A 12,355-nucleotide genomic window follows, 5' to 3' on the forward strand; every position below is an offset into this window, starting at 1 on the left:
ACAATTCTTAAAGTAAAAGACCAGAGCCAACATGTCCCTTCCATGCCTCCAAAATTAGATTTTTGGGCCCTCTATTTCTGTCAATAATGTTTAGGATATATTGGTGATTTTAACTTGAAAGGGCTTGTGAGTATGATACATTAAATGTACAAAAGCAAACTTGGGTAAAATACAGAAAAATCTTAACTAAAAGCTCTGAGTGATATATGGAATACCATCATTTGGGTTTACAAAACAAACAAACAAACTGCATTTTGTGTAGAGGTTTGTCCGGTCTTAATATTCTTTGTTTGGAAAAATGGCAACAGGAAAAAAAATGGATGACTGATGCTTAAAAGTCACAGAACCTTTAATTAAAATGCCAAGAGAACTTTGAACTCTGGGTAGAGTAGGACAAAAGTTTAATTTTTTTGTTGATTGTAAAGTGTGATTTAGTTCAAACTGACTCCAATGCATTACTTTATTTCTCCATACCCACAAGATGACGCTAGAGCATCACAGTCATGGGGAACTTTTTTTTAAAAATTAAAACAGCAAACGCATTCATACAACTTTGAGTTAAAACCTATTAATAGGGTTGTCATCACTGTATTTTGCACTTGCATCGAACTACATGGGCAACTAGCAATGTCAAGGTTTTCTAAAAGATAAAGTATATGATTTTGAGTCAGTTTGATTTGATTCTGGAAGCATTCCTCAAAGTAGAATGTGTTGACGTAAGTGCAGAGTGTGGACAGGACACTACCCCAAGCAACCCCCCCCTACCCAGTCACATGATGCTGACCACTATGCCCCTGCTATAAATGCACCTCGGTATACTTTAGTTGCTCCTTTTAACTTCCACGGCAAAGCTGCTTGACTGTGCGCGTGCGTCCTTACGTGCGTGCATTGGTCCTGTCCAAGAAGCTACGAAGACGTAGCTGGGACTTTCTTCCTCAAAATCATGGCAGGTATGTGACTACTTAAATAAACGTTTTTTTGCCATGGGAATTTGCATGTTCTCCCTGGGCCTGTGTGGGTTTTCTCCGGGTACTCCGGTTTCCTCCCACATTCCAAAGACACGCATGGTAGGCTGATTGGAAACTCTAAATTGCCCCTAGGTATGAGTGTGAGCGTGCATGGTTGTCCTCTGTCTCCTTGTGCCCTGCGATTGGCTGGCCACCAATTCAGGGTGTCCCCCACCTATGGCCTGAAGTCAGCTGGGATAAGCTCAAGCACCCCCCGAGACCCTAGTGAGGAAAGTGAGATGAGAGATGAGAATAGGCAGTGTATGGGTGCAAGCTTGTGTGGGGGGGGCTTTTGTGCGTGGTCATGGTAGTGGCAGCTATGATGTCATTGCGTGGGTTGTAGTCACAACAAAAATTATGTATGTTCAGGAGAGTTTTGGGGGAAGATACCAGTGTTTTAAATCTCAGTTAATGTACATTTACAGGCAGAGGTTGGGACTTTGTCAGGCATCATATTTGAAATGAGTCACTTTTCGTCATTATTAACATGACCAATGGCATGTCTGGGCCGGTATAATGTGTATTTGTATTTTCTCAAGTTGCTGTAAAGTCGAGAAAAATGGTTGTGATGTCATGTAATAGAGGGAAGTTGGCTTGGATTTGGTGTGTAAACGTGAAAGTAAAATGGATGCCAAAATGAGCAGCATGAATTATTTATGTTTATTATTGTCTGCTAACATTTAACCCAGACTCAGCTGGTCTTAAGTCGAGATATAAAATGGGTGGGTTGCATCAGGGATGGGCATCTGGCAGAAAGATCGTGCCAAAGAAATCATGTGCGGGACGAGCTGTAGCAATCCCTGATGAGACCAAGTTGAAAACAATAACAAAAACTAATTATCTGTTGTGGTGGCGTTTCAATTAAATATTGGATGTAACGAGTTGTCACTCATTACAACTTCACAAAGCTCAAGAAAACTTACCAATGCAATTAATGTTTCAGAATCATACTGCAAATTCTTACCTTGCTTTTCAAAAAGGACATGGAAAATAAATTTTTAGAGCATGTAAAATTATTTTAAAAATACCAAATATATGATTTGAAAGCACAAAAGGGAACATTTATCGGATAGAAAATAGCAAGATGTTTTCTCTAAAAGGTTGGTTGAGCACATGTACATTGCCAACACAGCATTGCACCAATAGAAAAGGGGGTGTGGTAGAATGGAGGTGTGGCCAGACATTTCTCCTTACAGCCTCCATTGCATCATTTCAACAACAAAGTTCCTTTATATTGGCAGGAAAGATGGTAGATGGACTTTCGGCTTATAGGAAATTTTAATCGCCCCTCAATATTGCCCAGAATTTTTCCAAGTTCAAAGAAAAAAAATGCTTTCTTGATGTCTTCTTTCTCCACAGACCAGGCTTTCGTGACATTAGCTACCAATGACAACTATGCAATGGGAGCCATGGTTCTGGGCCAGTCTCTGCGCCGCCACAAAACCTCCAAAAAGTTGGCAGCCCTCATCGGGCCACATGTATCAGAACCATGCCAGTAAGGAAAAGCGCCATTCCAATCCAAAACAGCAGTCCCTGTGTTTTTCTTTGACCCTTGAAAAACCATCAGGTCCGTGCTAAAGAAGATCTTCGATGAAGTACGCCTGGTCGACGTTTTAGACAGCAAAGACACGGCCCATCTGGCGCTGATGCAGAGGCCTGAATTGGGTGTCACCTTTACCAAACTCCACTGCTGGGCACTTACACATTACTCAAAGTGTGTCTTCATGGACGCAGACACTCTGGTGAGACTACGAGATCAAGTAACACCACTAAATGGAAAAAAAAATGTGTTTGAGACATGTTGTCCGCCTTTCTGTTTACATCTACTTCTCAGGTGCTTTCGAATATAGATGAGCTCTTTGACAGAGAAGAACTGTCAGCTGCCCCCGATCCTGGCTGGCCCGACTGCTTCAACTCTGGCGTGTTTGTTTTTCGTCCGTCTGTGGAGACTTATGACAAACTGCTTCAGTACTGCACAGAACACGGCAGCTTTGACGGTAAGCCAGTCTGCACATATTGCGTACGGTTTGAATTTATTTTTGTATTAGTGGGGGTTTAAGTGTATAAAATCAATAGCATCATGGTTTTATTTTTATATTTGCATCGCATTATACAAGGGCGTGTGGACGTCAGAGTACGTACATTGTGGTTTGTTTCTTGTTTTGGAGCTTTAGGTTGACTACGTTCTGGGTAAAACTGACGTTTGTGGTTCCAATTAGTGTGCATTAAGCAGTCGAAGAGTCTGATTGTTTTCTATACTGATACCTTTTAGATCATTCCTTATTTTGATTATAACCTTCCTAATGCTTTTGTATAGATTAGTGATACACTTGTAGTCATCGTAGGAATTGAATACAATAATTCATAAACTATAAGTTATTATCTGAACTGGCATTGTAACCAAAAGGGGAAAAATAAGCAGTTTTTTTAAAGCTTTAGTTCCAAACAAATTGATCACTGTTAGTAGTAAAACCATAAAGAGAATACAATATGATTATGAATAAAGTATGTCATTTAAAAAAAAGTTCCTTGCAATGAATGTAATACGGTAATACGACTCAGTGTTTTCTTTTTCCTTAAACTGAATTACAAATGGTATGGCTTTAGGGATGTTCAACTGCTCAGTTTAGATAACTCTAAACTAAATCAGTCATTGGGCAAGGCGAAGCAATCCTGCTTACTATCTGCCTTTCTATGAATAGTGCCATTATTGACAAAGGAACATCATGCTGGATTTAGATGATTCATAGCACGTGAGCAAAGTCTTCCAGCTTGAATCTTGCGCCGTGGCCCTATAGCATTTTAGATCCATCCATTAACACAGACATGTACCTGTGTCATTTGTCAGACCTGAAAGAGCTTAAGTGATACCTTGTCTTATGACCCTTTCTTGTCACACGAGTCCTCAGTAACACGACACTAAAGCAGGCTTGGTCTTTTTGCTCCAACTAAGGCCTTTATCAAGCCTATTGCCTCATGGACAAGGCCCACCCCTTCAACTCACAGTCTTCTGAGGTTTTTCACATGTCCTTGCTAAGGGACAATCTCTGTACTGTAAATGACTTGGGCTCTGGGGACCCGGGGGGTGTGCACATCAATCCATCAAAAAGTTATAGCTGTTGTTCCACATAGAGATTTTGTGTGGGCTAAGTTATGACTGGAAGGCGCATTGGCCTTTGTGTTTGAATGACGCTTGGCTCGCCATCAAGCAACAGATTATGAATGATATTTTTAAAAAGATAGCGGTGGAATCCGGTTTTATGACAGCATGTGGGGGCTCAGTGCTACATTGATATATAGCAATACATTGGCGAGAAAAGAACCACATCTCAAACCAAAAAGATTAACATTTTTTCCTTTTTTTTAATCTAAGCAACCCCTACATGCTGTATTATGCGGAAAAATTGCTGCATCACTACTAAAATAAGAAGTACAACACGAACAAAGTACACTTTAAACTCTCTTACACATTGCATTTATGCAAGTCAGCTGTGAGTACGGTTTAGGGGCTCAAAGTTGACTGCAAATATCCATAAAGTGGTGCTGGTGCGTTACCTGAATTATTTCTGTCCCTTGAGGGATAATGTTATTTTGTTGGGGGTGAAAAAAAAAGGAAGCGGTAAACTGCACTAGGTATCAATGCCATAAACCAAATGAGGGATGAAACGATGCGCTTTGAACTTTTCTAAAGCAACAGAAGTCAATTAAGACGCCGAAACTAACTACCTTCCTCGCTTGATGACTTACAAGCATTATTTGCGGAATATTTCACTACGGGACGTTGGATATGGCTTCTATAATGGGGTAAGGGGCAATTAACAACCAAAGACATTATAGCCATTTTAATCTTTAAAAGTGTGAGACAACCCCCGTTGGCATTTAACAGATGCTTTGAGTGTAAATGCGGGTTGGTTTTGTTTTTTTTTCTGTAGGAAAATGACTCATGAAACGTCGCAGATGCAATTAAACCGTGAAGAATGGTAAAAACTAATCAAAATTCCAGGGTGCGCCCGCTCGGATGTTTTCACTTTAGGCTGATTGTTTGTCATTTTCAAGATGAAATAGGAATAAAAACTCAGATTAAGGCTCTGCACGCTACCTGCCCAACAATGTCGCCCTGAGGGGTGGGTGGAAACTGACAACATCTTTGGACTTGAATTACTCACTTACATTAAGATGTACTTTTGAAGAACTTTTAGTTTGTTTAGGACTCGAATATTCACATGCTTTACAATGTGCCGTTGTTTGCCAAATCCAATGTAAGACTAGAAGTTTCAAGTATGTTGACAAGGAGGTCGTTGCCCGAACAACAAGCGTCATTGTCAAACTCCGTTTACGTGAATTTATGGCGAGCCGAAAGTAAGCAAGCCTCCCTATTCATAGCGAGTCATGATCTTTGATATTTGCCACAGTGAGGAATCGGGTTGGGTGTCAGATATAATGCTCATGTGACACATACTGTAAGCCTTGGTCAACAACTGCAAAAACTATCACTACTTATAAAAGTCAGGACATTTTAGAAAGCAGAATGCTCACTCCGGCCTATCACAGATAAGAATAGTTGCCTGTAAATATTCCTTCAGTCAGTGACACTAACCTATTCTTTCAGATGATTGACCTTTCCTTTTTAATCTAATTGATCAGGTGATAAGAACTAGATTTTGCTCATCAGGACACTGAACCGCTGACCTCCAATTGCTCTTGCTTTGGAATCTTTAATAGAATTTCAATCATGTGATCTAGAGACTAGTGTGGCAGTTGGAGAAACTTTATCTCATTATTTCATGGCTGTCACCTCTTTTTCAGGGGGAGACCAAGGAGTACTTAACGGCTTTTTCAGCGACTGGGCCACGGCTGATATTTCCAAACACCTCCCGTTCATCTACAACCTCAGCAGCATCGCCATTTATACGTATCTACCGGCCTTCAAGCGGTACGCGCCTCAATCGTTAAGTGACGTACCAGTAGAGTGCCTTGAATACTTGGAGTTGGCAGGGGCTGTATTCGTGTCGGTTTAAAGGTTGCGAGTGGATCACGTGGGATGCCGCACTCAGTTCCTGCATAGAGAAAAGAGGCATAGGGCATTAGGTTCTTAGTAGTAGCGGAGGAAGACAGCAAAGAATCTGGGTAAGCCGTGACGGTGGGTAAGGAATTGACGAGGAATTCGGAATGAGATGAGCAGGAGGATGCCTGCGACTCCGGCTAGGGTTTCCACCCCAACAGCTGATAGCAAATCCCCAAATAGAGCCGTTTATTTAAAGACCTTTTATGTTTACCACTCTGCCAGGTCATTGTGCGTCCACTATTCTGTCCTTGTAGCAGTGTAATCCCCTTTCAGATGAAGCTAAATCACTACTTCTAGGTTTTGTTTTTCCTGGCAACATATTGGCAAGGATGGACGCGATTTAGTTGTTGTTGCAGTGATTAATGGGTTTCCACATGTCGCCACTTGTCAGCCTTAGCAGCGCTTAGGCTGATGAATAAACATAAACAGGCGGGGGGAAATGTGCTCATTCTATGGTGAGGTCACTTCTCGTTGACCCCGACTGCACAAGTCGTTGATCTTGTTTAAGTCAGATATTATTGTTAAAGTACTAATATTGGCATGTTACAAATTAGAATAATTGAGAGAGAAATTGAACCAAAATCAACAGTATGAGACCCATAATTCCCCCAAATGAACTGGAAGTGACCCATAACATAAATTTTAAAAAAGGTATGTAAAATTCAAAAGGATATAGTCATATGTTCCGGATTTAAATACCATTATTGCAAAATACATTGAAAATTTAAATATCTTAAAGAAAAATAATGGGATAATTTAAGTTGTACAAGGGTTATTTTTTATTATTATTATATATTGTAATTATTATTATATCTGACGAGAATGTTTTCCAGAACCAAATCCCTTTTTGACACATTGACTCTACCTTATTTTAGCTATGGTGGCAACGCCAAGGTGGTCCACTTTCTGGGGAAGACCAAACCTTGGAGCCAGGGTATGGACGCCAAGGCCAAAGGGCACTCTGGGAGCCCCTCCTTCCTGCTAGACTGGTGGGCCTTGTACTCCAGCAGCGTGGTGCCCATGCTAAAAGAGCAATACGGAGACCAGGCCTTCCACTCGGAATATGTCGAGCAGGTAACTATGCTGTCCATATCTTGGGATATCATTTGCTTTTCATCCATGACAGATGATGTAATTTTCCATTATTGTTATGCACTTCTGATGGTGGATGATGTCGCTGCTTTTCCCGTAAACTTCCCCTACAATGACATGGTTACTTTTCGGAGCGTCCAGGTATGGAAGATGCGCAACAAAGCATGATGGTTTTGTTATGACTTCACACCGGAGCTTTTGCGCCTTACGCTGACTACCTAGTATTTCAGTTTCAACTCATGGTTTCTTCTTACGCATTTCTACAGGCTTCGGAGGAGGGCCTCGTGTCCGCGGCCGCTGCGCTCCACCTCTCACCTACGCCGCTGCAGCAGGAGCCGTCTTCTGAAGAGCGCAAGCAAAAATGGGAGCAAGGCCAAGCGGATTACATGGGCACAGATTCCTTTGACAATATCAAGAAGAAGCTTGATACTTTCCTCAAATAAGGAGTGGAGGAATGCGCTTAATCTGCCACGACAATAACATAGGTGTATCTCAATACTTAAGAATATCGGTAAGAATTATTTTTTTGTTTGAATTAAAAACTATCATTTCTAGGGAAGTTGAATTCGGGAGTATTGGTTTAGCGCAAATCTAATCAGCTAATTATGAAATCATGCGGCGTGTGTAGTGAATACATAAAGAGGTTTAATTTTGTAAATTGTATTACATACATCATGAAGTTTTAGTGCATATTAAAATGCATTGAGATGCACTTTAATATCAATCACCAGCTTACTCTCCAAAGATGGCAGAGTTAAAATAAACTTACCTGCTATAATTGTGTTTTGCTTGCCAAAGGCTGTTTTATTACCAGTTGAAAAAAAAACCTTTCTCCATTTTTTTTACACAAAATATAGTATTTACCTGTATTCTTTGATTTTTTTTTTGCCTTCTTATTTTATAAAAACAATCATCATAAGTTCTTATGAACTAAACAAATCAAGTGTTTACTTCAGGAAACTTCACCACAATACACATACTATGCTGTACACGTCAACATTTTACTTGACTAGGATGATAATAACTTTTTTTTATGGGAAATACTACCTTTGGAAAATAAAACTAAATAAAGGAAATTGTCTCAAGTGTATTTTTCCCCAAGGGTATGTATGCCGTTTGCGTAGCTGTTAACATGTTTATATGACATCAGATATACACTATCATTGCACTTGTTTTCCTATGTTTACATACTTTGCTAAGTAGCAACCACAAAATTCTATTCTATTCTTTATGCATATGTACTAACAATAGTCGATGCATTCGATGTGCATTTGTCCACAAGGCGTCGCTGTTAACATTCTTTAGTACTGGTCCTGAGACTTTTATGGGTGCAAAATTGCAAATATCAGCCACTTTCTATGCGAGACAGATGACAGGTGCTGCGATATCTTTGTTCAATAAAAGCAATCAAACGTGCTCTAGTGGCCGAGGAATTTTTTCTAACTACACTAGTAGTAAACAATGAATTTATCAATCTGTATAGTACCTACCTTTGTAATATACCATCCTTTCACCTGATCATACATATTATTCTCTTAAAAACTGCGCATTCAAAGATCATAAATAGAAAGGTGCTTTATTATGACATCACCTGTAGCAAAAGGTACAAAAATGTAAGTAAAAAAATTATTATTATTATTATTATTACTTTAAGTGTTGGGGGGGTCATCCAATGTATTTTCGGTTTTGCAGACAATGTTTTCCCAAAAAACGTGCACAGTTTGCTCCAATAGAGTCTGTAGTGACACCTTAAATAGAAAAGTGAATTGAATAAAACAGTATTCTAGCCCGGTAGACTACAAGTATTTATCCAATGAAAGTCGCTGTCCAGGAGGCGTGTCACGGAACGTAAAGGGGGCATTCGGTTAAAATGGCGCCGTTATCCGCGTTCCGAGTGTGCCTTCTCGTCTCCTTCTCCGCGATCGTCACCGTGTCCCTGGGATTCGGACTGCCGGCTCTCCTAAGAGCAGCCACGGGGCTTCTGGGAGTGCCTGAAACGAGTGTGAGCGAGTGCGTGGTGCTCTCCTATTTGCTCTTCGTTGTGTACGTCGCGACGCCTCGGCTTCCCAGAGGGCTGGTGGAGGTAACTAAGGGGACCGTGAACGCATCACCACAAGTCATTTCAATGGGAGATGTTTCCTCAGAACTCTGGTTCTTCTAACTTTTTAAATTAGGGATCCCTTTGCAGATGATAAATATGTCCTCACATTCTACGTGCTCTCATAAATGCCATAGCAACATTTAAGAATATGTACGTAATATGTAAATATACTATTGTACTTTAATGTAAATTAAATTGCCTATTTTCAAGAGTCCTGAGGAACCCAGTTTGAGAATCATTGCCTTGTGGATCAAGTGTATAACCATTACATTACAGTTTTTTTTACTTAATTATTTATTTTGTGCAGGCGACAGGGAAAGCGGTGTTTATAACAACTTGCGACAGTGGTTTTGGTCTGGCTCTAGCCAAACACCTGCATAAACTTGGGTTCACAGTCTTTGCAGGATGTCTGCCTAAGGTGAACATGGCACTTAAGTACAAACACTACCATGCATTTATTAAAGGGTATCATAATCATTGTTTACGATATTTTGACATGATGAGCTACAAAATGGAAGATAGTGTCCTTGCAGGATGAAGGTGGAGAAGGAGCCAAGGTTCTGGAGGAGCTCCATTCAGAGCGGATGAAGATATTTCACTTGGACGTGTGTAGTGACCAGCAGGTGAACCGGGCTGTCCAGTTCGTCCGAGAAAACCTGGAGAACTCCGAGCTAGGTATGAGTCCGCAGATGTTTTTGCTCATCTGGTAACTAATCTAGTAAACGGTTCAGGTCTGTGGGCCTTGGTCAACAACGGCGACGTGTCAACATTCGGAGGAGTGGAGTTCGCCTCCATGGATGCTTACAAAGAAGTTTCCGAGGTCAACCTTTGGGGGACCATCCGGGTCACCAAAGCACTTCTTCCACTCATTCGCCGGGCTAAAGGTGGGTCTCACAAGTCTACTCAAGAAAACCAGCTTTGGCTTTGCTCCAGATAAGAGCATTAGTAGCATTCCTGCGCTGAAGAGAGACCGTGCCGACTTGCAAAAAGCCTTTCTTTGTCGAGTTCTTCGTAATGCCATCTTTGTGTTCGGGCTCTGACGTCTGTGTGGAAGAGGTTTTTTTTCCTGGTCGCTAGGTTTAAATTAGTGCACAGTCACTGCAAATGACAATATTGAGACAATTTGCTTTCCTGCGGTTTTGGAATAAACACGGTGCATTCCTTGTGGTCCGCTGTCGATAAAACGTCAGCAGGCGACTCAATTGTGAGGCTGCAGGCCACATTCCTGGCAGGAGTAATTCTCTAAAGGCAGCTCAACTTTGAGACTCTAAGGGTTTACTATTGTGTTTTTGGAACTCTGCAGGGGGTCCTTGAATAGGCAATACCACATTAAGAGGTCTTGAGGTTACAAATGACGTGTTGTTTTCCCAGTTCTTTCATTCGTTTTATATGCCCCAGAAGTGTTTTGGATACAAATATTTCCTGTAATCGTGATTCCGCTACTTCGTTGTTAGTCATACTTCGACGACAGCACATTATTCCAAGTCTTGAATTTCTCTGCAGGCCGCGTGGTCAACGTTTCAAGCTACTACGGACGGATGGGAAACATCGCTCAGTCCCCCGTCTGCGTGTCCAAGTATGGCGTGGAAGCGTTCTCCGATTGTCTACGCTACGAGATGAAGTCCTGGGGTGTCAAGGTGTCTGTTGTCGAGCTGGGGAACTTTGGTGCCATCCGGAGCCGCGACGCTGTCGTCCGCATGGCCGACAAAATGTGGGCCGAGGCCCCGTCGGACGTGAGGGAAGATTATGGGAAAAACCGTTTTGAGCAAATCGTGGCACCGATGCGCTCGCAACGCAACAGTGAACAAAATGACTTGAGTCCCGCGCTGAACGATATCACGGACGCTCTTACGTCAAAGCGTCCGTACACCAGGTACAACCCGATGGACCCGCATTGGTGGATCCGAGTGCAGTTGATGACGCACCTTCCTGCCGCGCTGTCTGACTTGCTATACTTCTAAACAGCAACATTCTAGCTGGTCCTCACTATTCTTTAGCAGTTGAAGTCTTAAATCATTTTTAAAGAGTAAATTATTCCACTGTTTATCATTTTATTTTAGTCCCCTCTAGGACGGTGTGTACTTAGTAGACCAGATCAGAGTAAATTTGTAGTCGTGTGTACCAGCAGGAATGTAAAGTACCTCTATCTGAAAGATGCTATGATATAATTTGTTGGGCTGAGAGAGGTCAATGTAGTATTGTTTTTTTCATAAATCATCCACGGTGGCCCTGAATGAGGCATTAAAGTTCGCTATTATTCCGTTTCATTTCACTTTTATTATTATTAAAGATTTGTGATCCTGATTAACATCTTTTAAGGTTTTGAGTGATTTCAATTGATTCATTAAAACGTAATTTAGTGGGTTACCAAAACGGGCTTTTAGGTCCAAACGTTACATGAATTGGCCACAGGGTGGCGTAGTATCTACACAGCATGAAATCATCAGAAATGAAACAGAGTATAACATGGTTACTTTTTCAGCGTTTTAAAAACATATTTGAGGCAATCCAATAAAGCAATGCTATTTGGCAATTTAGTCAACATGTAAAACATTCGGAAAAGGCATCAGCGGGGAAAACAATCGGCTGTAAATCACTAAAAGTCCGCTAGAGTTCACTCTTACGCTAGCAATCCCTTAATACACAGCCAGGTTGGATTGTAAAGAAAATCAAACCTAAACATCAGATCCTTCGGATGGTAATATTTCCGTTATGAATAATAACACAACAAGCACGAATAATCTGGCAAATTGCTCTTCCATGCACGCGGTAAATGACGACATCTTACCTTAGGGCGTGCATGTGCTGCTGTTGAAGATCTCGGAAATCCCTCAAAACTGACAACTATGGCTGTGCTGTATAGTTTTCTTGGTGCCTGGCCTTCTTGAAACATCAACGCATCGATCCGATCACTCGAAGATAGTCAATCGATCATAAATTTCACATTTTTCCTTCAATTTTTGCGTATTCTACGGGCGACGCCATGTTGTTCTGACCCATTCCCTCCACCAGGTGGCCCGAACTGTCTTGATTACGGGCACCTGTTTCCCAAATTAGCCACATCCCACTTTAGAACGCAATTCATTCAAA

At 41.3% G+C, this 12,355-nt stretch overlaps 2 protein-coding genes across 3 annotated transcripts; both read left to right on the forward strand.

Moving 5' to 3' along the window:
• The first annotated feature begins 806 nt into the window (after positions 1-806).
• LOC144092155 (glycogenin-1-like) lies at positions 807-8,240 on the forward strand. 2 transcript variants are annotated; one of them, XM_077624943.1, is made up of 7 exons: positions 807-950; positions 2,367-2,502; positions 2,575-2,749; positions 2,842-3,004; positions 5,814-5,940; positions 6,948-7,146; positions 7,431-8,240. In XM_077624943.1, exons 1-7 carry the CDS (start codon positions 944-946, stop codon positions 7,605-7,607), a joined length of 984 nt encoding a protein of 327 aa, XP_077481069.1. In that variant the 5' UTR covers positions 807-943; the 3' UTR covers positions 7,608-8,240. The 2 variants fall into 2 exon arrangements, with proteins under 2 accessions (XP_077481069.1, XP_077481070.1); XM_077624944.1 differs by lacking the exon at positions 7,431-8,240 and adding an exon at positions 7,233-7,417 and having other exon boundaries at positions 6,948-7,145.
• Positions 8,241-9,012: 772 nt separating this feature from the next.
• Positions 9,013-11,384, forward strand: bdh1 (3-hydroxybutyrate dehydrogenase, type 1). The gene is made up of 5 exons (XM_077624477.1): positions 9,013-9,247; positions 9,573-9,683; positions 9,799-9,940; positions 9,997-10,149; positions 10,769-11,384. The coding sequence occupies exons 1-5, from the start codon at positions 9,035-9,037 to the stop codon at positions 11,224-11,226; spliced, it is 1,077 nt and encodes a 358-aa protein (XP_077480603.1). The 5' UTR covers positions 9,013-9,034; the 3' UTR covers positions 11,227-11,384.
• Positions 11,385-12,355: the final 971 nt, after the last annotated feature.

Source organism: Stigmatopora argus, chromosome 17 (assembly GCF_051989625.1).
Source record: "Stigmatopora argus isolate UIUO_Sarg chromosome 17, RoL_Sarg_1.0, whole genome shotgun sequence".
In the NCBI taxonomy this organism is placed as follows: domain Eukaryota; kingdom Metazoa; phylum Chordata; class Actinopteri; order Syngnathiformes; family Syngnathidae; genus Stigmatopora; species Stigmatopora argus.

What these genes read in the sequence shown, in the direction of transcription:
- LOC144092155 (XM_077624943.1), top strand. An exon ending in TCATGGACGCAGACACTCTG is followed by an intron (nt 2,750 to 2,841) that starts GTGAGACTACGA and finishes TCTACTTCTCAG; the next exon opens with GTGCTTTCGAATATAGATGA. An exon ending in AGAACACGGCAGCTTTGACG is followed by an intron (nt 3,005 to 5,813) that starts GTAAGCCAGTCT and finishes CCTCTTTTTCAG; the next exon opens with GGGGAGACCAAGGAGTACTT.
- bdh1 (XM_077624477.1), top strand. Translation starts at nt 9,035, where the DNA reads ATGGCGCCGTTATCCGCGTTCCGAGTGTGCCTTCTCGTCTCCTTCTCC. An exon ending in CCTGGAGAACTCCGAGCTAG is followed by an intron (nt 9,941 to 9,996) that starts GTATGAGTCCGC and finishes TAAACGGTTCAG; the next exon opens with GTCTGTGGGCCTTGGTCAAC. An exon ending in ACTCATTCGCCGGGCTAAAG is followed by an intron (nt 10,150 to 10,768) that starts GTGGGTCTCACA and finishes ATTTCTCTGCAG; the next exon opens with GCCGCGTGGTCAACGTTTCA.